At 38.2% G+C, this 26,128-nt stretch overlaps 6 protein-coding genes across 8 annotated transcripts; 4 read left to right on the top strand and 2 right to left on the bottom strand.

Annotated features, from left to right (window-relative positions):
• Positions 1–584: 584 nt before the first annotated feature.
• On the top strand, positions 585–4,141 carry LOC145213170 (uncharacterized). Its single transcript, XM_080081401.1, has 5 exons — positions 585–605; positions 1,108–1,753; positions 2,799–2,882; positions 3,053–3,118; positions 3,282–4,141. Exons 1-5 carry the CDS (start codon positions 585–587, stop codon positions 4,139–4,141), a joined length of 1,677 nt encoding a protein of 558 aa, XP_079937527.1.
• A 231-nt stretch (positions 4,142–4,372) lies between these two features.
• LOC145214914 (uncharacterized) lies at positions 4,373–11,271 on the bottom strand. 3 transcript variants are annotated; one of them, XM_080083535.1, is made up of 16 exons: positions 11,190–11,271; positions 10,712–10,873; positions 10,093–10,199; positions 9,234–9,323; positions 9,047–9,117; positions 8,893–8,971; positions 8,611–8,780; positions 8,229–8,385; positions 8,081–8,164; positions 6,724–6,854; positions 6,597–6,657; positions 6,296–6,501; positions 5,963–6,056; positions 5,556–5,897; positions 5,346–5,486; positions 4,373–5,277 (listed from the first exon to the last, which is right to left on the bottom strand). In XM_080083535.1, exons 2-16 carry the CDS (start codon positions 10,779–10,781, stop codon positions 4,942–4,944), a joined length of 2,139 nt encoding a protein of 712 aa, XP_079939661.1. In that variant the 5' UTR covers positions 10,782–10,873; positions 11,190–11,271; the 3' UTR covers positions 4,373–4,941. The 3 variants fall into 3 exon arrangements, with proteins under 3 accessions (XP_079939661.1, XP_079939662.1, XP_079939663.1); XM_080083536.1 differs by lacking the exons at positions 10,093–10,199; positions 10,712–10,873; positions 11,190–11,271 and adding an exon at positions 9,468–9,811; XM_080083537.1 differs by lacking the exons at positions 10,093–10,199; positions 10,712–10,873; positions 11,190–11,271 and adding an exon at positions 9,394–9,458.
• A 1,219-nt stretch (positions 11,272–12,490) lies between these two features.
• On the bottom strand, positions 12,491–17,959 carry LOC145212688 (microprocessor complex subunit DGCR8-like). Its single transcript, XM_080080907.1, has 13 exons — positions 17,260–17,959; positions 15,990–16,033; positions 15,851–15,907; positions 15,373–15,519; positions 15,047–15,308; positions 14,823–14,980; positions 14,694–14,757; positions 14,458–14,559; positions 14,225–14,361; positions 13,942–14,081; positions 13,777–13,876; positions 13,635–13,706; positions 12,491–13,334 (listed from the first exon to the last, which is right to left on the bottom strand). Exons 1-13 carry the CDS (start codon positions 17,411–17,413, stop codon positions 12,945–12,947), a joined length of 1,827 nt encoding a protein of 608 aa, XP_079937033.1. The 5' UTR covers positions 17,414–17,959; the 3' UTR covers positions 12,491–12,944.
• Positions 17,960–18,515: 556 nt separating this feature from the next.
• On the top strand, positions 18,516–22,966 carry LOC145212687 (protein EFR3 homolog B-like). The gene has a single exon (XM_080080906.1). It carries the CDS (start codon positions 20,082–20,084, stop codon positions 22,491–22,493), a length of 2,412 nt encoding a protein of 803 aa, XP_079937032.1. The 5' UTR covers positions 18,516–20,081; the 3' UTR covers positions 22,494–22,966.
• A 37-nt stretch (positions 22,967–23,003) lies between these two features.
• On the top strand, positions 23,004–24,032 carry LOC145212689 (endothelial differentiation-related factor 1-like). The gene has a single exon (XM_080080908.1). The coding sequence runs from the start codon at positions 23,004–23,006 to the stop codon at positions 23,442–23,444; it is 441 nt and encodes a 146-aa protein (XP_079937034.1). The 3' UTR covers positions 23,445–24,032.
• A 63-nt stretch (positions 24,033–24,095) lies between these two features.
• Positions 24,096–25,609, top strand: LOC145212690 (cAMP-regulated phosphoprotein 19-A-like). The gene is made up of 3 exons (XM_080080910.1): positions 24,096–24,164; positions 24,229–24,327; positions 24,794–25,609. Exons 1-3 carry the CDS (start codon positions 24,117–24,119, stop codon positions 24,968–24,970), a joined length of 324 nt encoding a protein of 107 aa, XP_079937036.1. The 5' UTR covers positions 24,096–24,116; the 3' UTR covers positions 24,971–25,609.
• The last annotated feature ends 519 nt before the right edge of the window (positions 25,610–26,128 follow it).

The following is a 26,128-nucleotide window of genomic DNA, read 5'->3' as shown; positions in this document are numbered from 1 at the left end:
CAGCTTTAGTCAAAAGCTCGGTATTACGCATCCTTCAACGTGGGGATGTGTAACTTGTCGGACTACGGGTCAAACAGAGCGCTCGAATAGTATTTTTGTTGCCCGGTCTTATATGTTATCAGCAAATCAAATGGCAATAATTCGAGTTTTATTTTGCGATACTTGGTAAATTTAAAGCCAATCTTTGTTTTTTTAGAATCTAGCCTGTGGCTTAATAAGGTCGATATATTTTGGCTTCGCATCTAGGGTACACACACGTTGTGTACACGTTATTCGAAAAAGGTTGCAGTCGTTTGCCATATAACAACAACAACTTTGGTTGCAGCTTGTGTTGCACTTATATTTTCATTTGGTAAAGAATTAAAAAGAGAACAATGCATCAAACCAATGTCACAACTGACGACGACAGAATGAATTTAAATCTCAACGTCAACGTTCAACACAAACCAGATCATCGGTCAGTTGAAACCTTGTCGTATGTCGAAAACACACAATAATAAAATCTCATATTCTTTGCAGCACTGTGTATGGAATGTTGGCACAAAACGTCGGTATGCTTTATCAATTTGCTTGTGTACGTTGACATGTGTGATATTATCGTAAGTGTTTCATTGTTTTGAACAGAAAGTCTGTCTCATTACATGCAAAGGGTATTTCCTGGAGAAGGTGCAACATTTGCGGGGTTGGGAGAAACAACAGGTATTAGCATGTGTTTTTTGAATTAGTTTGGAATAATGTTTTATCGTATTTTCATGTATTTGTTACATATATATTGCCAGAGACGGAGAAGACAAATAAGAAAAGTCAAGCTACAGGAAGGAAGCCTAAACAAGCCGCCATGAAAAGCAATCTTGAGCGATTCTTCGACCTCGAAGGTAACCTGAACATGGTATAAGTTTGGATACAGTTGATATTCTTATAAGTGCCAAAAAACAAAACATTTTCGAAAATACTTTGAAGCATTCGCAAATATAAAATTGATAGTTTGTTTGCACAGATCGAACTACACAACTAATGAAAGAAAACAATTTTGACGAGGCGTTTGGGATTCTTGATCGAATCTACGAGCAAGAAGACGAAGTGCGCGATCTGCCGTTTCTCATTAAATACTACGAAAGCCTCATTGTGACCCAGCGTCACGAAGAAGCGAAGGAAGTCTTCGACAAACTTTTCAACTTAGTTCGCAAATCGCTAAGAACCACAGGTGACGAGGCACTAAAGTTTGCCCTCAAGCTTCAGGAGATGAAGAAATATTTACACGCCATCGCAGTTGCAAACCTAGCAGCGTCGCTGTTAGATGTTGAACCTCCTTCTGGTACCTCTGCCGCCTCATTACTTAATTGCATGCACATCATCCGCGAGTGTGTCACCGAGTTAATCAAGGCTGACCCGTCTCACAAAGCGTTCGGCGAACTGACGGTGGCACCGATGCTGCATGCCATAAACGGCAAGGTCATCAAATGCACCCAACATGCTGGAGATAAGCTTTTGCTTCTCATTCGATCTGTGTGCTATCACGTGGTGGAGTGCGTGGAGCTGGAAGTCGAGGACCACGACACACGAGAGAAGACCTTGCTTGAAGCCATCGACAACATGGATAAGATCTACGGCAATAATGCAGCGCATATCCAGATGTACGGCACCTACCTGAATAACTTGGGAGCCACATATTTGGTCCTCTCTGAATACGAGCAGGCTGCTGACTGTTTTGCTAGGGCCATCGATGCTTTTCATCATGCAAAAGATTTCGAAAGTGATGCAAAGAAAGAAAAGTTTATAATGGATGCAGAAGGAGCTTTGTCCCTAGCACTGCGCAAAAATTAACCCTTTCCTATGATGATGTATTTTATAAATCTGTATTGATTGAACAAGGTTGTTTGCTTCGTATAAGTTTGCGTAAATGTAGTAGACCAAACGTTTATCGTATATTTTAAATTTATGTATGTATACTCTTTATTCCAGTCTTATAAAGAGAGTGTAAATATTTTTTTATTGCATTGCATTGTTTTATTCCTATAGTGCCTACGAATTGCTGTAGTTGTTGTGCTTACCGTTGGGATGTATGTACACATTAAATTGATTTGTTTTACGACACCAGTGAAGCGTTGAGACTGTGCACTTCAAAAAACATTGATATTTTTTTATCTAACAAACTGTTTCATAGCTATGAGGGCCAAAAAACGATTCAAATTTACCATAACAAAATTGACACAAAAACCTACAATTCTAAACAATTAAAGCTGTACAGCAATTATCTATATCAAAGTTGAGAAAAAAACACGTAAAAAAACGGCTATACAGCTGTTAATCTTTATTTTTAAACCAATGAAATCAAAAACAAAACACCACAAAAAGCAAATAGCGCGTATGTCAGCGTATAACGGCACAGAAAATCCGCACCCAGTCCAAAGTAGCAATTTGATATGTACACAAAAGTTACAGTTTCTATTAGCCAAGCTAAGCTGCAATGCCCGTACCAGACCAGTGTAGCATGCAATTCAACAAAGCGTTCATTGTTTGTACTTGTGTAAGGTTTCGAGAGAGGCTGCTGTACAGTGGTTCCTCATTTTGGTGTTACGTGTGGTTGACGTTGAAAGTACAGAAAAGCGGAACCAATGCTTAACCCATCAGTAGTGCCGTGATACTTTGCCTTGATTGTGGAAAATAATAGCAGCCAACGTTATAGAAAGCACCAATACGACCTGCATCGGGTTAGCAAGCAAAAATGGCGGATGTTGCTGCTGGTAAGTCAAGTGTGCGTGTTCAAGTTTGCTTTTGTTACCTTATATACGTTGCAGACTTGGTGCCAGAAACTGAAAACCCCATTGTAGACGAGCCATCTACAAGCCAGCAACAAAGTGTATTAAATGATCCGCCAAGAGGTAGGTGACTAAAATTATTTGGTGTACAGACTTAGCTTTTTAGAAACGGCCACCACAAGGGTTTATTCAACTAGGACGTATTTTGTGCTGTATAAGTTTATTTCTTTTTGTAATTAAGAATTTTGCTTGCTTTAGTTTACTTGCATTATCCTGTACATCCGCGTTTTTAGGTCGGCAGACCACAAGCTACAAGAGGAAATTAAAGCTCTCTCAGGTGTTTTTGTCTGACTGGGAAGGCAAGTATTTGTATTGTTTTATTAGCTGTGTGCATGTTTTATTTACACTGCTAGCGTTGTCTGTGCTGTATTTCGTGTATTTCGAAACTGAAGTGTAGGTATGTGGATAGACGATTCAAAATACGTCTGCTACGAACGCTAATTATGGTGTTTCGTTTTATAGAAACCAGTGTAGCATTGCTAAACGAGGGTAAATACGACGCTGCATTTGGAATTCTCAACCGGCAGTCCTTGTTGGGCAGTGTGCTGCGCAACTTAAGGTTTCTTTTAAAATATGGAGTGACCCTACTTGCCACTGGTCGTATGAAACGTTGTACCGAGGTGAGGAAGGAGCTCATTAACGCCCTCAACGAAAATGTCCATATGAGCGTCCACAGTGCTGTTTCATTTATTGAGATGCTGCATTCCAAAGGGCAGGAGTTTGAGGCAATATTGTTTTGCTTGGTGACAATTGAGATGTACTCTGATCCTAACAACAACAAGAAAACCATTTCTGTGATTGACAAGTGCATGTCGTCCATGCGTGAGCCGGTGCTTGGTATAATGAAGGACGACGAAAGCATGAAGTCATTTGTGCAAACCTACGTCCTTCCGCTTATGAGGTCAATGAAGGACAAGGTACTTAGTTTCGATGGAGTAGAAGATCAGTTTAAGTGCGTAAAAGCGGCCTGGATTGTGCACTATATCGAGGTATGCGACCAGGATGTACAGTCGAGTGCAGAGGTTTTGAACGAAGGAATACAGCTGATGCGCAACACGTTTGGAAACAAGTCTATGAAGTTTCAGATTTTCGGCACGCTCCTAAATAACCTGGGCTCAAGTTACATGCGAATGTCTGAGCCCGAAAAGGCAGCTGGTACCTATGCAGAGGCGATTGACTGCTTTAAACAAGCAGACGATTTTGAATCAGAAGCCAAGCGTCAAAAGTACATCAGGGACACGGAAAGAGCCATGAATAGGGCTCATGTGCATCTCTCTGATGAAGTTAATCTTATCGAAATGATGAGACAAGCTTTTGACTGATGACCTTGTGTTTGAAACTTTGTGCATATTGCTGATTTTTTTTTTCTTATTGTAAAGGTTATTATAATTGTACATTATATTGCTTAGTTGGGTTTTATGCCCAGGTTTTGTTTTATATGTGACGCACAGCTGTACAGCGTTATATGTTTGAATCCTCTGTAAAACAGATTTGTTTGTTCCTATGTAAAACAAATATTAATACTTTCAGTAGCGGAAAAAAAAGAATGGCGGTTAGAAGAAAATGACAAAGTGTATTTAAGGATCTTTGGACGTTATAAGAAACAACATATTGGTGGTAGCATGACAAGCCAGCAAACAAACGCACATGCTTACACACGTATTGCAAAATGTTTGCCGTGTAATTTAATGTTAATTGTGCCATAAAATAATTCAAACACACAAACATAAGCTTTCTGTCGTGTCACCACACTCCCACATTGCAGCAAAATTCCTTGTTATACAGAAAGTATTTTTTCAGTTTTATATCAATCCAGTGGTAATATACTAACATTTATGCAGTGCGTTTATAAAAATACTTTTAAATGCAATGCACAACACGAACGGTGTACACACCTTAATAATCCGCCCAAATTTGCAAAAGTCAAAAGCAGTAACTTGGTAAGTAGCAACACCGCCGTTACAGAATCTTGTTGCCGCAAACGTACGCGACTGAGCTATATTTCGCAATCAGCTAGCTTACTTGTGCCACCAAGCGACTATAATCAACTGCCAAACCTATTATGTAAATTTAATTGGCAACAAAAAGGGTTTGCGGTCTTCTTGTTCCTTGTGACCGGTCATCATCTTGGTAGAGAGCGATGCGGCGCAAACTGTTGATCAATTCCGCGAATGCTTTCCAGCGATCGTGACATTGGAGGAGCGCTTGCAACGTTTCTTTGCAATCGGTGTTGCGCCGTGGAAGGTTTGTGATAAGATCGAGATGCAGGGGCGGGACGTCTTCCATACGATGTCATTGCCCTTCTGGAATTCGGAGAGTACCGATCGGTTTGACGATGGTGATTGTCAACTTTTCTCGTAGACGTTAAAAGCCTAATCAGTGAATTTTTGTAAAGTTTCCACGTTTCCGAAGCTTCCAGTGACGCTCTTGCTTCTGCCACAGTCGGAAAGTCGTGATTCTGTCAAGATGAATTAAACAGGTCAGCTTTCGTGTTTTGTATTGCAATTAAAATCAAAACCTACGTACCACGCCACTAAGTAGAATCAACAAATTTGCAGGAGCGTGACGTAGAAAAAAGGTTCGCCTCATCAAGATCACGTCAGCACCTTTACTGACCAACGCAATTCGTGTAACGTCTTCATTACCGCTAAACAAATCATCCAGTCCCTAAAAATAGAATTGTATATGCCGTTAAAAATCAGCGGTGTGCAAAAAAGATATCAAAAGCAAACTTACATAAACGTCGTTGGCAGTCAGTCTTCCCAGTTCAAGATGAGCTCGGCGTAATACAGGTGGTGCACTGCTAATGAGTCTTTCAGGCCTTGGCAACACTTTGGATTGAGCTTTTTCTTTTGACAACGACGCCGACATGCGAGAACGGCTAAGGAGGAGTCGAGCGGATCCTGTGTCAACTCCAGCCATCGATGCGTCAATGGGATTTAATACTGAGGAAGTTCCATTTCGCATATGATGTTCCTCTTCTTCCATAATAACGTCAGTTTCTCCGTTGGTAACTTGACTTCCGGACTTTAGGATGGAAGGTAAAGTGCTCAGCTTTTTGTTGCCATGGCCATTTGTCTTAAAACGCGATATAGATTGATATTTGGACTCTCACACTGTATGGCGAAAAGACGACAACAAACCATATTTTCCAGAGATTGCGATGACAATGAAGTAACGCTGGTCGGCGTCTTGCTTCTCTCGCTCCAAATCACTGATTCGTTTTTCAAAGCTGACCTGGAATGACAAACAAATATGTTAAAGGAAAGCAAAAAACGATTAACGTGCACTGACGAAATAACGGAATTCATGGAGTTAATATAAAAATACCATGTTGGCTGTAAAATGCAGGTATGAGGTAAATTTAAATGAAGACAAACGTTGCTAATCGGACTTGACTGTTAGGAACAAGGTTTTGCCCATTTTTTTGCCCACTAAACAGGGCGAAACAGTCAGAAACGTTATTTTGTACGTACGGTTTGGAGTCTGTTGATCGATTATGCCAAGAGTTCACCATACTTCCACTTCTCCACATTCTGAAGTCGGCAAGAGGTTCAGATCCACTTTTTAAGCTCCTACCACGATCGCAACCCAGCTCTTCTGGTGTGAGTTTGTTGAAGAGTGACTTCTTCTGATACGAAACGTTGGCCACCATTTGTGACCGAACAAGCGCACATTCGCCCTACATGAAAAAAATGGTAGAAAGAAAACTGTAACAATTTTCCGATCTGTTATACTGCAAGTCTAAGATAGTCTGTTTCAGCTGCAAATCCTCACCGTCTTTACAATGTAAATCCATTCGTAATCTCTTCCCCCGGGAAATATAACCGAACCATCTCTATGTAATAAAAGGACAGGTTTAAAGCGTGTGTTTCGAGCTCTGTGGTAACGCCAAAAAACTTACGGAAAGTACTTCAGAAACAAAATGTGGCTGTCGTTCCGTAAAACTTCTGTAGGAAACAGGCGAAAGAATTGATGATTGACAAGAAACGCCCTTGCTCCTCCCATTTCACTTTCACGGAGAACAAAGTAATCCTGAAACAAGTAAAGTTAATCATGTTTCATGAAGCCGGATGTACAGTTGGGTTATACTGGTAAACTTCTTTGTGGTTTGTCATTGTTTCGTAACACACAACGTTCGATTTATACAGCCGTGACAAAGCATAGGACATTTGTTGCACAAGTTTTCTTGACAGTAACTGACGTTCATTCTTAACGTTAAGGAAATTGGGCAATGATTCAAATTCTAATTTGATTTCTGCTAAGAAGTTGGTGCCACAAAAGATCAGTTGAAGGCCATTCAGGTAATTGTTTATTCACTCGTAATAATTAACTGCTGTTCAAATTATGGTGAAGTAGCAGTTAAGTGGGGTGTACGTAAGTTGTGTAAATAATTTGGTTAGGCTGACTGCATTGAGATTTAGTAGACTTTATTTTTGTGGATAGTAATGTTTAAACTCATAGACTATTGCAAAGCAATGGTGTAACCAAGTGGTCTTTAACCTTGTTCCTCTAATCCAGGGGGTAAACTACAGCCCGAGGTCATTTCATCCGGCCCGCGACCACATTTTTAGGTTGCCAAATTGTATTAATATCTTTGTAACATTGGAAGATAATCTACTCCTTACAAAAGTTTTGCTGTGGGAATATTCAGAATTAATATTACCGCGTTTCATAGGATTTTAACTCCCAGGGTTGACCCAAAGCCAGTTTGTTACGTCACAGACAAGACTACAAGTGTTAATTGTGCGCAAACAATTGCCTATTTTTGTCACTTGTGGCGTAATATACAAACATTGCTCGTAAGATTAGACTAATTATACAGTTTAACAGTCGCAAAACCAGTTTTTAAATAGGATTGTAGAAAGACCATGACTTGGCGCCCCTATAAAAATTGCCTCGTTGGGTAGGGCATGAGCAATGCAGCCCGCGCGAATCATTGTTATCACTCATCCGGCCCGCAGTGAAAAAAGTTTGGTGACCCCTGCTCTAAACTATCTTTCACAACTTATGGGGCAATTGTATTATACACTATTATGAATAATGTAATAATTAACCTGCTTAATAGGCAGGATAACAGATGCGAAACGAAGACCTTAACTTTTTTATTAGTTGTTTATATTTTATTTTACTTGTTATATAGCTATTGTCCACAAACCCTAATTGTGGGCAGGTAGAACTTTAGATATCATTTTTACGAGCAAAAAAAACATTTAAGTATTAAAAAATTCGCCGAGACTAATCCGGCAAACGTAACATACGTCTTTGTCCAATACAATTGCTTCAACAGTCCCTCGGCATAGAAGCGTTTGTCTTCTTTCCTGCTCTTGTTCCATCTCATCCACCTGCATGTATCAAATGTTTATTGTTTTTTTAAACATGATTAAAATTTGTTTTCGATGGACTTACGCTTGTTGTACAGCCTTTTGTCAGCACACCGACAGTTTTAGATATGACGCTGTTGCCTACGTGATATTCTTTTACTACCATTATTTTACCGGACATCACGAAGAAAAAACGGTCTGGTGGGCGACCTTGTTGCGCTAAAACTCGACCGCTCTCATACCTAGAAGATAAATAAAACGCGGTAACAGAATATGGCAAAATTTAAAGACAAAAAATCGTGTGAAGCAGGCCTCTTTGTATGCAAATCAGAGCACAAGCCATTTGCCAAGGTGTGTGCCGAAAATCTCATGACTTTGGACCGCATGGTGTGACATGTCTTAAGTTGTGTTAACTTTTTAACGAACGAAAAACATCCCGACTGTCATTGAAATCAAGGCAAACCAACCTCTCATATGCGGCATGCCTTGCAAGCTGCATATCACTGTCGGTCATAGTTTGTCCCAGCATGGCACGTACCGCACCACAAGATCGTAAAAAACGGACGACTTTAATAAGGTCTTCTTCTTTTCGTAGACGTGGAGGTGTTGAAAAAATCATTCTCATTTCCCAACTTAACTGTAATAATCCATTATGAAAAAAGAAAAATCACACAAAATATAGTCTCGAATTCGTATTATGGTATATCTTCCGTCGATAAAACGGCTTTCTAAACTTATTTAGTACTTACACTGCTTTTGTCTGGAGATGAAAAATCCACCACACGTTCATGATGGGTGTATGTCAATTCATCAGACTGTATGGCAAATCTGTGATACAAATAGTAAACTGTCTAATCATGGTTTTACATGCTCTAACCAAGATTAAGTAAAAAAAAAACTTACTTTCTTCGCAGTCGAAAGCACCTTACGAGAAGTATCACACAGCGCACTAAGCTTCGAAAGTAATTCAAATGCTGCAAAAGCAAGGTAAGCTAGTAATACCATATAGCTTGAGGAAAGCTAATGAAAAACACTTTAGTCATTGCTGACACATGTACGTGATTTTTAATTTAGGTTAAAAGAAACAAACCTTTACTGATGTGGATCGTCGGCTCGAAGCTTTTAAACGATGCCGTCGCGTGCTACCTGTTTCAGATAACGCCATTGCCGCCTCCATTCTCTGTAACAAGGCAGAATTGCATTTCATCACAGTTTAAAGTATCTCAAACAAACTATCAAGGTAACCTAACCTCACACCGACAAATACAGAAGATAACTCTATGCTATAAACCTGAATCGTTGACGTAAAACAGTCGCAAATTACCGTAAACACATCATCCTGAGTGTCGAAAGAGGCAACTGAGTATTTCTTGTCGCCTGCTTTAAAAACTTTAAAAGTTACAGAGCGGTGACGAGCAATTCGCTTTTGTTTTTCCAGTTCGGAAGATTCCATCTCGGTAAATTAAATCGCAAGCACAAAACGAACGTCCTTTTGTTGCGTTCGTGTGTCTATATACACTTAACTGTCCCGCAGGTGCATGTTTGCGCTCAATCTGATGTGTTTGCGTTAGATCAAGCTCGATCAGGTAAATCATTAAATACCTTTACACCAAAACCATCAAGAACAACAAGAAGAGGTTTCGAATGCTGTAACAAATTAACAATCCTAATACAAGTCTACAAGGGGTATTGAAGGTAATTATTCATACCTTGGTGCCGACTAAATTAGTAAATTAGTTTTTTTTGTAGGATTTCTATCTTGCCCTATGCAATTTTACAGACCAAGAAACAGTTTTGAGTCATGAAATGAATCAAACGCCCCACATGACAGGCAAAATCTGATTTGCAATTCTATGTCAATCTAAAGAAGCTCCGTTGCGTCATCTGGCGGGACAACACTCTCGACAAAAACGTGCTTGTGGTAAAATAGTGCAGAATTGTAGCCTCACTTGAACTTTTTGTCGAAGATCCTCCGAAGCTCCTTTCTTCTTTTTCGTCGCGGTTTGTGTTTGATCGAATACCGCAATTTTTAACAGATTGTCCGGAGCTTGCCATCCTACACAATAGTGTATCTCATGTACAATAAACAGTCTTTAGTGATAATCCAATTAGCTAATAGGCTTTAAAACAGTTGCATTAACAATTTGAACTTTTAAAGAAGCATGTTGGATGTTTTATCTTTTAAAGAAGCAAGTTGTTTTTGTTTTATCTGAATCTTCCACTCCGTATTATCCCATTCTGGCATGAAAAGCAAACTTAATACACGTGTCGCACCAGGGAAGGTTTTAGCAGTGGGAGTAAAAGTCGCAAAAATTTTTGAACACAACTTTCGATTAACCTTTCAATGCAGACATGGACATTAAACAATTAACCATAAAGAGACCTAAAATCAAAATAACGGTACCCTCATTAAACAACTACTCACAATAAGCTGTTTAATGTACCCTGTACAATCGTATCACGATTTATGTGACAGTGATGATCTGCTTTATATGGTATTGACTGTGAAAAGGTGTACTGAAAGAACAGATCTTATTGAAATTACATTAATAGAATAACTTCTCGTACCAAGCTCCCATTTTGCTTTCATAGGTGATTGGGTTCCTTTGTGTCGATCCGATAGCGTTTCAACGTCCATGGCTAGCCTATCTTTCTCATCTAATACCTTATAAACACATTTTTCTTTATATCAATACGAAAATCTTGTCGTTGTTCGGCAGTGCATTAATCCTGAAATAACAATGTAAAAATATTTTAAATGCCGACATGTAAAAATATCATTCCTCTAAAAACTTATTAAGTTGGGTATGGCTAACCTTTTCAAAATAACTATAGTTGCACTACAGTGTTTGTTTCCGCCTGAGTGTCGCATTTAACGGGCGACATAAAACAAAACACGTCTTTTGCCGCCGACCATTCAACATACGATCGTTTCACATAGCGCTGGGACAAACGTTCGAGTCTCGAAACTGTTTACAAAACAAACGTACACTACCCTAACAGTCAGTTTGTCTATTCCAAGCTCTCCAATCAATATGTTTATTACCTGTCATCAGAGATACAGAAACGTGTTAAAATCTCAAGTTGCAGACGTCAACATTTAGTATTTCCCGCGACAACGAGGGAGGGAGATATCCCATACCTATGCGTCAGCGACATATCTCAAAAAACGTTATAGGCCACGTTACGAAGAGCGTTGGCTAACTTTACTTGCACCCTTACAAAGAGAGTGAACGCTTTTAGTGGTGAACTATATATACACCAGATGACATTCAGGATATAGAGTTGTATACCCAAGGATAAAACTGTCTTTCCGATGTTGACTATAGCCTGATGTTTACCAAAAGCCGGCCGTCACTATGGATCTGTGTTTTGACGTGAATGCGTGTCAACATTGCATTGTGTCGCTGGCACAACAAACCGAATTTATTCACGCGCCGTTGGGAATAATGAACTTTGCTTTGTCGCGGCTTTCGCAAGCGCCGGCGCGCCACACAATCGGATATATAAACATGGTTAGCAAAGTCCGCCTGGCGCTACCTAAAACTAAACTTACACACTGCAACAAATGTTGGTTCATCGAAAAGTGTAGGTTTTGTCTCCGTTTTTCTCTTGAAACTAGGGATGCAACGCATCGGTAAAATTAAGTTTGGACCGAATGTTTGTCAGTTTTCCCGAAAAAATACGACCGAATGGTTTGTGACGTCGTAGTCGCTTTTGACATACACATGTAACAACAGGATGGCTGTTTTGCATTATGATCTTAATTCCCAAAAAATGCTTTGCCGAAGCCTATTATCTTCACTAAACTTGCAAATTTGGCGAACTGAAGCTTTTGTGTATCACTACACTAATTTTTTTCCCAATTAGCTGCCTAAAAGATAGTAGGCCTACTGACCGATTTTTCGTTCTATGTGATTGAAATCAGTTTTGTAATTCGCACAATCCCGTTGTTCTTATTTTAACACGAACCACTTACTCTTTATTAATCTGTTTCCTGTATTACTGGATACTAATGCAACACCAATCTGTCAGTATGTGTAAAAAAACTTTTCTATAGAGTTGCCGCAGAATGACTGGTATTAGTTATTTGTTTGCTCACCTGCGACGAGTGACCCTCAATGCGGCTTGGAGGGTCGCCACAATTGGCCATCGCAACACTTTCAGTTGTCAAAGCTCGACGGTCACGAATCACGTTCATACCTTTGCTATTCTGAAGGTAGCCCGGATGCAACCGCATGAAAGTTTAACAGTTGGATAATTATGTGTAAAACGGCAAAATCCTATAAATAAATACACATACAAGTACACCTACATATCCTTTGACATTTAACTAAGACAAGGTCGTTAAATGACAGTGTGACTTGTATTTAAAACGCAATGATAGTGCAAGTTATTTTTTTGACAAGTACAAAAAAAATCAGCGCGTTGAAGTCCATTAGCCCTTTTCAAAATAAAGTAGAGGTCTTTCTAAGTTTTGTTTCGGGTGTTTTTACCATCCGCTTTTAGCAGATTTGGCAACACATGCAATTTGCATTTAATGCAACACATCGATTTAATTACGAAAACGACACATCCTTTTTCTATCGCTATAACTTTGCGAATGCTACTTTTATCCCAATTTAAAAAGGGATACAGGAAAAAGACACAACCTTCAAAATACTTCAAATGCGCGCAAAATCGCATTCGACGTGGCAATCACAAACTACAATTTCCTAACAATAGTTTTATCAGTTCCCAATCCCGATCATCATGCACTTCGGTATTAAGTCGACATGGGCAGTCTTAAAATACTCTCGCTTCAAACATCAATAAGCAAAAGTTTTCTTCTCTTTTTATCTGGCTCCTGCTCATTTTCACCTTCCGCGTTATCCTTCTTGCTTCTATCCACATTTACTTCTGGGTGACGCGCTTCTCCTAGGTCCTCCATCATTTTGCGTAACTTGGCTAATAGTTCAGGATTCGGTCCGGGTGTTTCCCGCGTCTCACGCCCTTTTCCGGATGTCCGGGGAGTTGCGTTGCTGTCATCCACCTTTGGGGTAAAAGCGCTGCTGTCATCCAATGAACTGTCAGCGACCGTAGAGCGTCGTTGCTTCAGTTCAAATATTTCCTGTTCGATGTTTTTCTTCTTTGCGCGTTTCTCGGCGACGGAGGTTCCGTACATCCGTATTAACTCGCCCCACGATGAAACCTGTCGCGTGCACAAAGTAACATGACTCAAACTTTGACATTTAGATTCACGAAAACCTTTGGTGGATTGTTTTGAAAGATCCTCAGCTATTCTTCTAATAAAGATACTTCGTGATGTATTACTCCGAATCACGCAAATTTTAATGGTATTAATACAAAATCATAAAAATAAAACTGCCTTTTTACACAAGAATGTTTAATTCACAGCGAAATGCGTAAGTTTGTTAGAAAATAGACATTGGTGCATTGGAAAAAATGCGTAATAGTTTTAATTTTTAATGTGTTAACCTTCATATGTCACCTTTGGATGAAGTAACTGGAGGATCTGCTGTGCAGCCATCTGTTTTCCGATTTTTTTGTTTTTGGCGGTTCCCTGTAAGTAAGGTGATGCACAAAACGTAACACACCGACAATCGGTAGAATACAAACACACCTGTACATACATTCACCACATGCTTTCCACATTCCATTTTGTATTCAATGTTTTTGCCTTTACCAATTTGCACATCAAAATGAACACTAGTGTCAGCTATTCCTTGGTTTCTAGGAAATAAGACAATGTTTTGCTGCATGTTGCTCAACAACATAGGATTTAATTGTCAAGGTACCGTTTTAGACACTCCGTTAGCAGTTGATAAGGTAGGTAATTTCCAGCGTGCACACAAAGATCATATACACGGGGATCTGTAACTGAAACGTCATTGAAATATTCCACAGAAGTTTCACCTGACAAATTGTCCACCTGTTCCTGCAGGAAAAACAATAACAATAGATTTAACATTTAAATGTTTGATTTAGCGTTTAAGCAAGACCTACCAACAAACTGAGAGCTTATTTAGGTGTGTTGTTAAGCACAGCATCTTTAACAAGGACGTAATGATGCTTACCAACCTTAAAACCTGGTACTAAAATCTCCATGGTGGCAAGTGCTGCTTTGTTTTTGGCAGATTTCTTGTTAATTCCCGATGCTCTGCCATATTCTTTGTTCTCGATCATTACAGTGGCCTGAAAAGGCTCACTTGAATCCTCTGTAAAGAAATAATCAACACATAGTGAAGATCCTTGATACTATTTATGTACTGATGCTTTGTCATTATTCTGGAATAAAGGTAACAACGTCTTACCTTTTGTTGCAAAGACATAGTGAGGCTGAGTTCGCAGCACACTTTGCGCATATTCATGCATTACACACACCATTGGTTTAATACTTGTGTTGAACACAACCTCTGTAACAAGGTACAAGACATTGGAAAGGTCATATAAATGGACACTTTCTTGTTAGTTTAGCACACTTTCTGTTTAAAAAAATAGAGGCTATACATGCAACCACAGTTGAAGCCTCTGTACAAACTCATCTTACTATGAGGTCTTTCACTTCCACCTTCTCTTGGCACGGACAACGTTATAACCTTTGCAGGTCCAAGCTAAACAAATTGACACAAAATTTTTGTTTACGAACTGTGATCTGCCAACAAAGTTTTATTTGTACCTTCTTAGGTTCAGATTGGTTATCTTGTATGGACATATTGGCTTCTTGCTTTTTTTGTCGAGTGTACCTTCGCTTATCAGACCATTTATTAAAGAGTGGGACTTCGACAGTATCAAATACAAACCGTTTGTCAAGATAATCAATCAACTCTTTTTCATCTTAAATTCAGATAAAAATTGGTCAAACTAAGGTAATTACCACAAAGTGGTGAAGGTAAAGCATACCCAAGTGTTCATTTTGGCATTTGTGAAGAAATACTTTTGGGACAGTTTCATCTAGCTTTTGGTTCTCTGGAGTTTTATTTTCATCATCGGTGGTGTCATCAGAAGCTCCATTCACTGTTGTATTGCTTGGTACTTCCTTATCTTCTGATGCAGATGGGTTCGGGTTATCTGAACTTTTTGTTTTAATAACCTCCTTTTCAAATTTCACTCTATTATTCAGACTTTCCAAACAAGGAAAACTTGCCAATGGTGGATTGTGTCTCTGTGAAATAGGAAAAAAACACAAATTTTTGGATAGTTGGCCAAACATATTTGGCTTTTCTTACCCGAATTCCACTCATGCTGACAACATATGGACGTGACCATGTAACAACTTTGCTTTGTTTGTGCAAATAAAAAGGAATGCCACTACAGTGGGGTATGTTAACCCATCCTTCGGGCAAAGGTTCCAAGGATGAAACAGGGGTTTGATACTAAAACAAGAGTTTTGTGTAAAATTTTAATAACTAGAAAGCAAAAAGGGTGCCATTTTGTTGTTTCACATGTGACCTATGTGAAAAATACATGTTTATCACCTTGTACTTAAAACACATAGGGTTCCAAAATGTGCAAATTTGCTAATTATGGTTTTGTAATACAAATCATGAAATGTACCATTTTTTGTCTAATTAGACTTTGTTTACTGACTTAATTTATTTTGGGGACTTGGTCTGGTTTTGTGGGTTGTATAAGACAAAACAAATAATATCTACAATTACATAACCTCCAGTCTATGTGGTGTACAATAAAAACAAATGCTAAAACCTTTAGTTTTCTCTTGGTGTAATATCTAACTGGTTCTGTGACATCTGCTTCCGAATTCTGAAAATATAAAACAGATATTTTACAGTAATTTACAACCACATGCTATTTTTTACATGGCAATATCAGTAGTTCAGTATACCTTTGAACTTTGTTGATCCCCATTTAAATCATCTTGAGAAGTTTCTGCAAAAATTAAACATACTAAAACTGTTAAGCTGTTGAAACAGCAGTTTTTTAAAATATTTTTCTCTGTATCACATAGCAAAGGGCAGTGGTGGGATTCAGCCGGTTTGCACCGGTTCTATACAACCGTCTTATGAAACTTTAAGAGATCAGCGAACCGGTTAGCATTACTAGTTACTGTCAATGGACTTTTTGTATCAGAACCGGCTGAAAAATATGACTTTTGTGATAGAACCGGCTGACAAAAAAATTGAATTCCACCTCCATAGGCGTCGATTTTTTAGCATAAATTTTCGCTTGTGGGGTGGCAAAATTTTGTCAGGTAGTTCCTTACGTGATCAAAACACACTATGATACACGTTAAGGTTTGTAGATGGCATTTCGCGGATATTGGCAGGATAAAAACACGTATATTACTCTGTACGCAATCTTGCTTAACTTGGGCGTAACAACTATGAAAGTCACGTCACAAATCGTCAGTCTAGTTGTGTAATTATGATGTCACAATGCGATAGTGATGTAATCACAGCGGCGTACTGGTTAGTGGCAGAAAAAGTGTATCTCATGCTGAGTAGCGTTTTTTATCCCAAGTAGTGTGGTTCAAAATTCAAAAGGTAACATAACGTAGAAAACGCAACGTGACATGTGATACATAAGCAGAGATCTGTAAATTAATTTTACATGTTCAATTTTGCAAAGGTATTGAATCGGCATTGCAGTTTTGACACGAAATTTGCGCACATGGGTGGCCGCTGCAATTAAATTTTCCGTGCATAGAAATGGAACACTCTATGTTACAATATAATCCCCAACTGCTAATTAACATCTAGAGCACATAAAAACGTAAAATTTTGCCATTGTTACGTCTTGTTCAGACTTGCTCTGGAGAAGCAAACTTGACGAAAATCACTAAAGCGAGTAGCGCAAAATTGGTTTTCACCATGCATTGTTTAAAAACAAAAGAGATTTCACGGAGCTTGCTTTTTACATGCTCGAAATATAAAGAGCGCATGTAAATGAAATAAACGCATATCTGTAATGCACGAATATAAATACGGCCAAGCAATTTCTGGGGTGGCAGCATAGCTATTTTATAATGGCTGCCACCCCAGAGATTTTTAGTAGGGAGGCACGCCACCCCTGCCACCCCAGGAATCGACGCCTATGTCCACCGCTGGCAAAGGGTAATGTATAATGGATTTTAACAAAAATGTAAGTTATCCCACTCTGTTCATCTTCATCAGGTGGTTGTTCTTCTTCCTCATATGAATATTCATCAGCTGAGTTGTCTTGACATTTTTGGGAATCTGTTTCCATCTGTTTTGATTGTGAATTTTCATCACCTACTTTGAGCTTTACATCCATATCCACTTCTGACATGTTTTATGCTGTATGAAAACTTCTAAAAAACTAAATGCAACCACTTAAACATACGTTATTTTTCATAAGATATGCTTGAACTGCTATTGGTTGTTACAAGAGTTCTGTCGAAGTCTTTAAACTTATTACTGACAAAAACTGTTACTTTAATCTGGTATGAAGTTGCTTTTACACCAACCAGCCACCCAATTATAGCATGTACAATGTACATACTATTGATTTCTCAAAATATTTGCAACATAATAACACAAAAAATCCTCTTCAATGTTATCACAATAAATTAAAACATTAAACAAAACTTCATTTTATGTAACATCTCAATAGTACATTACATTAATGCGTGTGGATTAACCATGCCTTGCAACTCCATGCCACTGAGCCAACATGATTAACCTAGTGGCTGGAATCAAAAGCATGTCAACCCTATATATTGTTTTCCACCACACCGACCAATTTTAATGGAATCAGTTGACAAATACTGTTTGACGCAGTGGTATATTTGCTCATGGTGCTGCTGCTTTTAAGATGTATTCTGTTTCTTTTGTAACAAATCAGAAAAACAACTATAAGAAGGCAGCACCAAAAGCTATATGGTTGATGTTAACAAACAAACAACTTTTCTTGTGTTCCAGCTGATTTTTACAGCAAAATGATTTTACACACAACAAGTAATAGTAAGCACTAATCTTACAGTTACACTGAACATACAAAATACAATTAACTAGCAGTTTAACCACTTTTTTACCTTCTGCCTATGTTCGACAGAAAACTATGAATCTTACTTTTTTTAATGTTAAAAACAGCATGTCTTCTTACGTTCGGTGGTGCATAACTAAATCATGACGTAAACCCACTAAAGCGTGACAAGATATCATTTTTTAAAATTTATTGTGACTGCCAAAGTCGAAACAAACACAGTGAAATAATTCTCAGGTTATCAAGCATTGTTTATTTAGGTTAAAAATAGCTTACCGACTATGCTATTAGTAATTATGCTGTGCGCTAACTGTAAATACGATTTCCAAGTTGCAAACTGCAAGAGAAACTAATGCCCGTTACATAGTCACGTGACTAATGGTTTTCTGATTTTGGACGTGATGAATCGCTTTGTAACAATGTTGCGAATCTTAAATTAAGTTTGGCAAATCACACAGAATAAAACGATAATATAAGTATAGCCCTGTGCTGTCGTTTTAAGTGAATGACTGCCAAAGTAATAGCTTACAATGACAAAATTTGAGCGGGAATAAACGTACGTAATCATTACATGGATGGTATTGGTAAGGTAGAGAACAAAAATAAACGACGTTTCATTCCTGCTCAGTACCGTTGTTTTGCAACAATGTGAGAAACTGTGGAGTTTTGATGTTAGTGTTAACCAATAGCTGTGACGTTGCTATTTGCATTTTGCAACATTGTAGTATACTTCAAACTGCTTTAAATTTAATCAAAAAACATTTACATTTTTTTAAATTGTAAGCAGTACGCACCGTTATTGAATCATGTCATCTATGATCTAACCAAAATAACAGAAACAGATTATGAAATAATTGAAAACCTGAACTGTTACAAAGTGCTGTTTTGTTGAGTGATTTTAACCTAAACAAAGCATTGCAATTTAAAAGAGTTACATAAATATATGAATGAACTAACACATAGTATTGACAACTAAGTATTACTTGTGTCATTTTTTGAACAGTATTGCACAACAAAATTGTGTTTTGAGTATTTTATGAAATGTATTTGTGATTGCTATTTGTTTGGATTGTTTACTGCACTATTACCGTACTAAATGATTTTAAGGTCTGCCAATTGATTTAAAGGTGCAGCAAAGAATATAAAACTGCACAAAGTAATAAAATGGTGTTTAAGTGATATGAAGGTACACCATGCAATCATGGGCGCCGCCACGTAGGGGCAAGAGGGGGCACTAAGATTTCCAAGCAGTATAATGTTACACAAAGTGAGATGTGCCTTTAGTAGTGGTAACAATAACAATGCACCAAGCATCCCAGGTGTTAACGTTATAGAGGTAAACAACCCAAAATTTGCATGATTAAAGTTTAGTTTTACAGTAGACCTTGGTTAAACCCGATTCGTTTAATCTGGATCCTAACCTAACTCGGACAAAATGTGAGGTACAAATGCATTGTATTGTGGTAAGGCTTACACTAATAGACATCGGTTAATCTGGACCAGTGGTTCTCAAATTTTTTTGTTGCCAAATGGTAGTTTTTTAAGTGTGTAAGGAGCCGCAATAAAATGAGACCTCAGAAAATCACAAAAGAGTGTTACCTTGAGCTAAAACAGCAATCTTTGGTGGTTTTCTGAGGTGTGGTGCGAGCCACAAAATAAGTAGTTGGGAGCTGCATGCGGCCCTGAGAGCGGCGGTTGAGAATCGCTGATCTGAACATTTTTTTTGGTACAGCGGGTTTGTATTAGTAAGTATTAATGTTTACTGTATTTAAAAACAACAAGCCAGCCACATTTAAAAAACTTGTGTTTAATATGCATGCTATATTTTTGTGTGACATACATGTGTTGTCATACATGTACATTTTTATGCAAACACAACATTATGTATGCAATCAAAACCTTTGAATGTGTGCTAATTATTTAACACATTAAATTGCATAAACATGTGTTAGTTTTATGTGTAAACCGCCAGATGTTACATTATTGCAGCATCCATGTGTATGTTAATGAAGTTGTGATATTTTCGTTAAACATGGCAAGTTGCTCCTGTTGCCCAGCATTTCGGCCGCGGTATAAGCGCCTTGTGGACAATATCTTTCCATCAGTACAATCAGAAGGGTTGGTTCGCAGTGAAATGGAAAAGTTGACCTACTATGCTGTTTCTGCACCAGAGAAATTGGACAGGATTGGGGATTATCTTGCTAGGCGATTGACAAGAGATATTGCAAGGAAAAGAGACCAATCAGTGTTTGTGGCAATGGAAGCCCTTAATCAACTACTTTTGGCATGCCATGCTCAGCAAATAAATTTGTTTGTTGAAAGCTTTTTAAAAATGGTTGCAACACTGTTAGAGTCTGACAACTACAATTTTCAAGCACTTGGAACAAACTCATTTGAGAAGTTTTCTAAAATTGAAGAAGACACTGCTTCATATCATAGAAGATACGACTTTTTTGTGTCTAAGTTTAGTGCAATGTGCCACAGCAACGAAGAAAATCTTTCAATTCGAAGAAAAATACAGCTTCATGGTGTTCATGGTCTGAGAGGTGTAATACGCAAAACAGTCAGTGATGAGTTACAAGTGAACATATGGGAGAAACAGCACATGGACAAGATTATCCCATCATTGCTTTACAGTATGCAAAACAGTCAAGAAAAAAATCCTTCAGATGCGGCTTCTGATGTTGAACAACCTTCAACCTTAGCTGAAGAATCGCTTCGTGAATTACTTTCAAGAGCAGCTTTCTCCAATGTTTCTGCAGCTATTTATCCTGCTTTAGCGCACATGGATAATCATGAGCTTTGGGCACCTGACAATTCATTTGCCATTAAGTCCTTTAAAATCATCATGTACTCCATACAAGGTCAATACAGCCATGTAATTGTCAAACTTCTGCTGGATCACATTGACACACATGACAATAATGACCAGCCAATTAGGGCAAGCATACTTAAAGTTTTGTGCGCAATTGTCCCTATTCCAGCATCCACAGCTATTGGGCCATCTGTAATTGATGTGTTTAACAGACTGTCACAACATCTAAGAATTTCAGCAGAATCTACTAATCAAAAAACATTTCAAACTGCTCTAATCGAAACAACTGGTGTTCTGTCCAGTGTGGTTCCAGACTACCAAAAACTTGAAGCGATGTCGTTTTATATTAACAGAGCACTTGAAGCTATATCTGACCATGATTTAAGAGAAGCAACAACTGCTGACTTGAACTATTCCAGTTTGTTGTTGCAGTGTATTCAACAAATTTCAAAGACTTACAGAATAAATACCTTATCTTCTTTATCATCCAGCTTGTTAGAGCCTCTACTTAAAATCACCCTGAATGTTGGTCCAAATGACAGATTAATTGCACAAAATGTATTACTTGTTTTGTTGGACAAGAATAATAACAGAACAAAGTTAAAGTTGGTAAACTCAGAGTCTGATATTGACCAACTTGGTTTGGTGTCATCGACTGCAAGTAAGCAAGACTGTGAATTTTTGGACCAAAGACTACATAGCATATATTTGTGGCTTTATGAATGCTTTACTCTTGAAGATAACTCAACAGACAATTTTCAAGCTTTGTACAAATTGGTGTCTGTGTTGTGCTTATCAGTTATGTCAGCTGATGTTATTTTGGAGTTGTGTCGCATTGTTCTAGCTGCTCAAAATTCAGTAGTGGAAAACAGCGGAGAAAGCTTTCAGGTAGACAGTAATCAACAAACAATGCAGCTTTTGTCCTCAACAGCTGCATGCATTTTGGTGCTTGCACATTTGTCAGCTGTGCCTGAATTTCAGCACTATGCCAACCAAGTAATGTTGGAAAGAAACTCTGTCGCACCTCAAATCATGCCAAGTTTCACACCCGGGCGCAAAAGGTTGAACAATACATTGCTGGATTCTAGTTCATTGTCAAAGATTGTGTTCTCTAGTACATTGATATCTGATTCCTTAAGGGGCAGGGGTGGTTTTAACGTGGAAAAACTAAGTCAACCCCTGGCTAGCTATCAAATAGACACTGTAAGTGCAGATGGCCATCGTGGGCCAGTAGATATTGAGTCAATCAATATTGAATTTCCTATTAATAAAGAAGCACCATCAATGACTGCAGTTGGTGTTAAGCCTGTTGAAGCTATTACTTACCAATATTTTAAGCAGCTTTTGAACAAGCCGCCAATATCAAGAAAAGAACAGATTGAAATAAACAGTAAAGTTGCAGAACATATTAAGAGTGTGCCATTTGAGCAGCTAATGGCTGAAAGGCCACCTGATCCCTGTGTCATCACAAGAAACTGGATAAATCAGGTTAGGGAAGCAGAGGATTTTACAACAGAAGATGATGATGGTTTGGATGCTTTGCATTTTCCTTCCATCTATGCTTACTGAGCTTATTAACGAGGAAAAAAGTATTGATCAAAAAACGGTGGTTAAGAACTGGTTCAATAATGTGGTGTCAGTTTCTGTTTTATTTTGTATACATGCATACATATTGTCATGTACATTGTTATATTTGCATATTTATTGTTGTGTACCACTACCAGATTCTGGTAACACTGAACAGCTAAATTATAAAAAGGTGTCAAGTAACTTGTCTAGTACATTATTATCAAATAAATCTGTTACCTTTTCTTGTAACTGCTCTTTTATGTGGTAACATTTAAGCATACCCAACAGTTTAAGAAATATGTGTGCAATATTTGCAATTTAAAGTAATTAATTCAAGCGACTGCTTTTATTGATTTCGATTAAATAATTGTGTTGAAATGCAGATGATACACTAAAACAGACTTACTTTTTTCCTTGTTACCTGATTTTTAAATGTATGTTCTATGTTTAATCACTGTGCTTTGTGACATTAGCAGGAATTACTACTAGGGTGTAACTATTAAAGCTGAAATGCAAAGCAATACTGATTGGGACACTGTTACTTACCTACGTAAGTCAAAACCTGCACCTGGTGCTGCGAAATCAAGTCAGGCTGTCAATGCGGCCTTGAGGCGTGGTGATGATATAGAGACAAGGCAAAAGTTTGCAGCAGGCACAAACAAGAAAGCAGTAACAAGCAAAAATACAGCTAAACTTGACCGTGAAACTGAGGAGCTGCATCATAACAAGGTATCTCTAGATGTTGGTAGATTGATTCAGAAGGGCCGACAGGCGAAGAATCTTACCCAGAAGGATTTGGCTACCAAAATCAACGAAAAAGCTCAAGTCATCAATGAATATGAAAATGGAAAAGCAATTCCTAACAACCAAGTATTGGGCAAAATTGAAAGAGCAATTGGAATTAAGCTCAGAGGGAAAGACAAGGGACAGCCTTTAGCACCCAAAAAGTAATCTGACATGATGAATAATAAACCCTCAGGTCAATTTTGGTTTGGTTTTACATGATTGCATAAAACTGTAATTAATGTAACTGACTGAGGTGTTTTGGGTTTAAAAGGGTCTTAAGTTGCCTTGTGATAAAATTGGTTTCCCTTTTGAATTGCTGGGCATGATGGTGCTAGTAAATAGAAAGTTGTTTTTATTTCTGAGATTTCCAATGACAAGAAAAGAATCATACATGAACTATGTGTACATTTTTGTTGCTGCTGTTTTGGTGTGTAGAAATACCTTTCAAGCACTGTTTGAATAATTTGAAAATTGCTTATGTTTAATATGCTTAACATTTCCATAGCCTACATTATTTCATGTCTCATTTAGATGTGGTTCCAATGTCAAATGTGTCAGGATGCTATTTATGCAACATTCATGCAGTAGCAAACTTACTTTGGTTTAGTAATTACGGGTCTGGCCCTGTTGTAATGAATGTGCATGACTCAATTCTGATGCATCATATAATGTACAATGAGCCGTTTGTGTTGAGTGCCACCTGTGTGTTGCGTCATGGACTGAGAAGCTTACTTCCTGTGTCTTACATATAGATTCTAGGAACAGTCAACACTAAGGATAAAGGTGTAAAAAATTTTGGAACTATTTTTTGTGCTTTGTTGTTTTAAAATTGAAGCCATGTCAAGTGAAGAATCCCCAGAGTTTAAGCAGCCTGCTTCAGCAGTGGTGAGTTTGCATGTTTACATGTTTTATTGACAGATAAATGCAACCAATTGTGTCTTGCATGTAGAATATTGAAAAGCAACAGGAGGAAATGCTCAAAAGCAAATATGGTAATCTAAAACCAAAAGCAGGATCGAGCATGTTGCAGAAAAGAATGAACCAAAAGGTGAGGTCATACCTTATTTATAGTTTCCACCTAACATGCACGAGCAATCGTTTCTTTGCTAAACAACCTCAGACATGTTTGAAGCATGCACTTCCATGGCTGAGGTTGTTGTTATGCAGTAATTCAGACATTTTTTTTGCCACCATGATAACATGTACTTTAAAAAAGAAACAACTCTTTAAATAACAAACTTTGTGTGTCCTTGCCGGATGATAATGCAGACAGGTGGTATTTACCAGGCATGATATATCAATTATTACCCTGATAAAGTTGAAACGTCGGTTAAGAATATACATTTGCCAGAAGATCATTATTAGATTGAGTTGAGTTTATATCGCTTTGTAAAAGAAATCATAGCTACACAATTGCACTAAAACAATCACCAAGCCGCAAATAGCTGCGCAACGTTAAATCGTTATAAAGCGCAAAACGGTTTATGTGTCATTGGTATTTTACTGCTTTCCAGAAATACTTTGACTCGGGCGATTACAACATGGCGCGCGCGCAGATGAACAAGCCGAGTAGAATGCCTGAGAATAAGAAACTGACGCAAGTAACTGGCGACCATATGCCAACACCGGATGAGATACCTCGGGTAAGGAAAGCCTCTCAAAGCAACCTCGTCATGTCCAACTCCTCATAAACAGTTTGTCTCCCTGCTGGACTAAACCATTTGAAGGCTGGTGTTTTATTCTTTATTGTTGCACAATCCTCTCATGCCACAGTCGGCATCGGTTTATCAGAATTTGTCAGGTTTGGCAGACTAGTTATAAAGCCTTCATCCTCAAATCCAAAAGCTGTAGTTTAATCTTGTAAACTGCCGAACAGCCAATCAACGCTGTGCCCCTTTTAGAACTGATTATTTTAAAATATTCAGCAACTTTAACGTAAGTGCTTGAGATTTCTCCGTGTTTTGTGTGTGCTTTTCAATTTCGCGTGAGCAACGGTAAGTTGTTTGCTCTATCACAATGTGTACATAGATATATTGTGTTGTTTTTTCAAATGCGACTTTTCTATTGGACTGTCCGACTGAAACCAATTAACACCAACAATATTTTGTTGTTTAATGTGATAAATCTTTAAAAACAACACTTGTTAGGAACACCTAATAACTCGTTGGTTAAATAAATGTTGTTTCCGTTAACATTTGTTTACCAAACTGCCCAGATGTCATTGTGCCTCAGTGATAAGGTATTGTCCTCATACCAGTTTTACCGCATCTTAAAGTTGCCGTTGTATTGTATGAATTTTGCGTTCTTACAAATTACAGGTAATTTAATTATGTGTGTCATTTTTTCACAACATACATTATTGGTAGTTGCCGAGAGCAGTAATGAACTTCAGCTTATGCCTGAAGCACGAAAGTGTCCCAGCTTGGACAACAGACAGGTAGCATCCTCGATCCCACTTTATTTCTAAATTCACAATCGTGCAATGCATTAGGCTCAAACTAGATGGAAAGAATAAATCATTTAAACAAAACTGCGTGGCGTGAAAAGCAAATCTTGACAGCTACAGCTGCAGTGTTGTATTTGGCTTGCGTCAAACGCCAACCCAATTTCCCCATCGATCTGTTGCACAATTGTTAGCTGATAGAACGCAACCAGTCCGTCAGTGCTGGAAGCGATCAACAAAGATTTACGAACTGCAGGTATTACAGTGGGGCTTAATGCCAATGCTTTTGTTGTAGCACTTATAAGAGCATTTTACCCCCGGAATCAACCTCTTTATCGCAAGGATAATTTGCGTTTTGTAAAATAGAGTTTGGCAATCACTCCATATAAGTTGATGCCTTTTGTTG

Source organism: Phallusia mammillata, chromosome 2 (genome assembly GCF_965637545.1).
Source record: "Phallusia mammillata chromosome 2, kaPhaMamm4.hap1.1, whole genome shotgun sequence".
Classification (NCBI taxonomy): Eukaryota; Metazoa; Chordata; class Ascidiacea; order Phlebobranchia; family Ascidiidae; genus Phallusia; species Phallusia mammillata.
The sequence above is the reverse complement of the archived record's forward strand: the minus strand, read 5'-3'. Positions and strand labels throughout refer to the sequence as shown.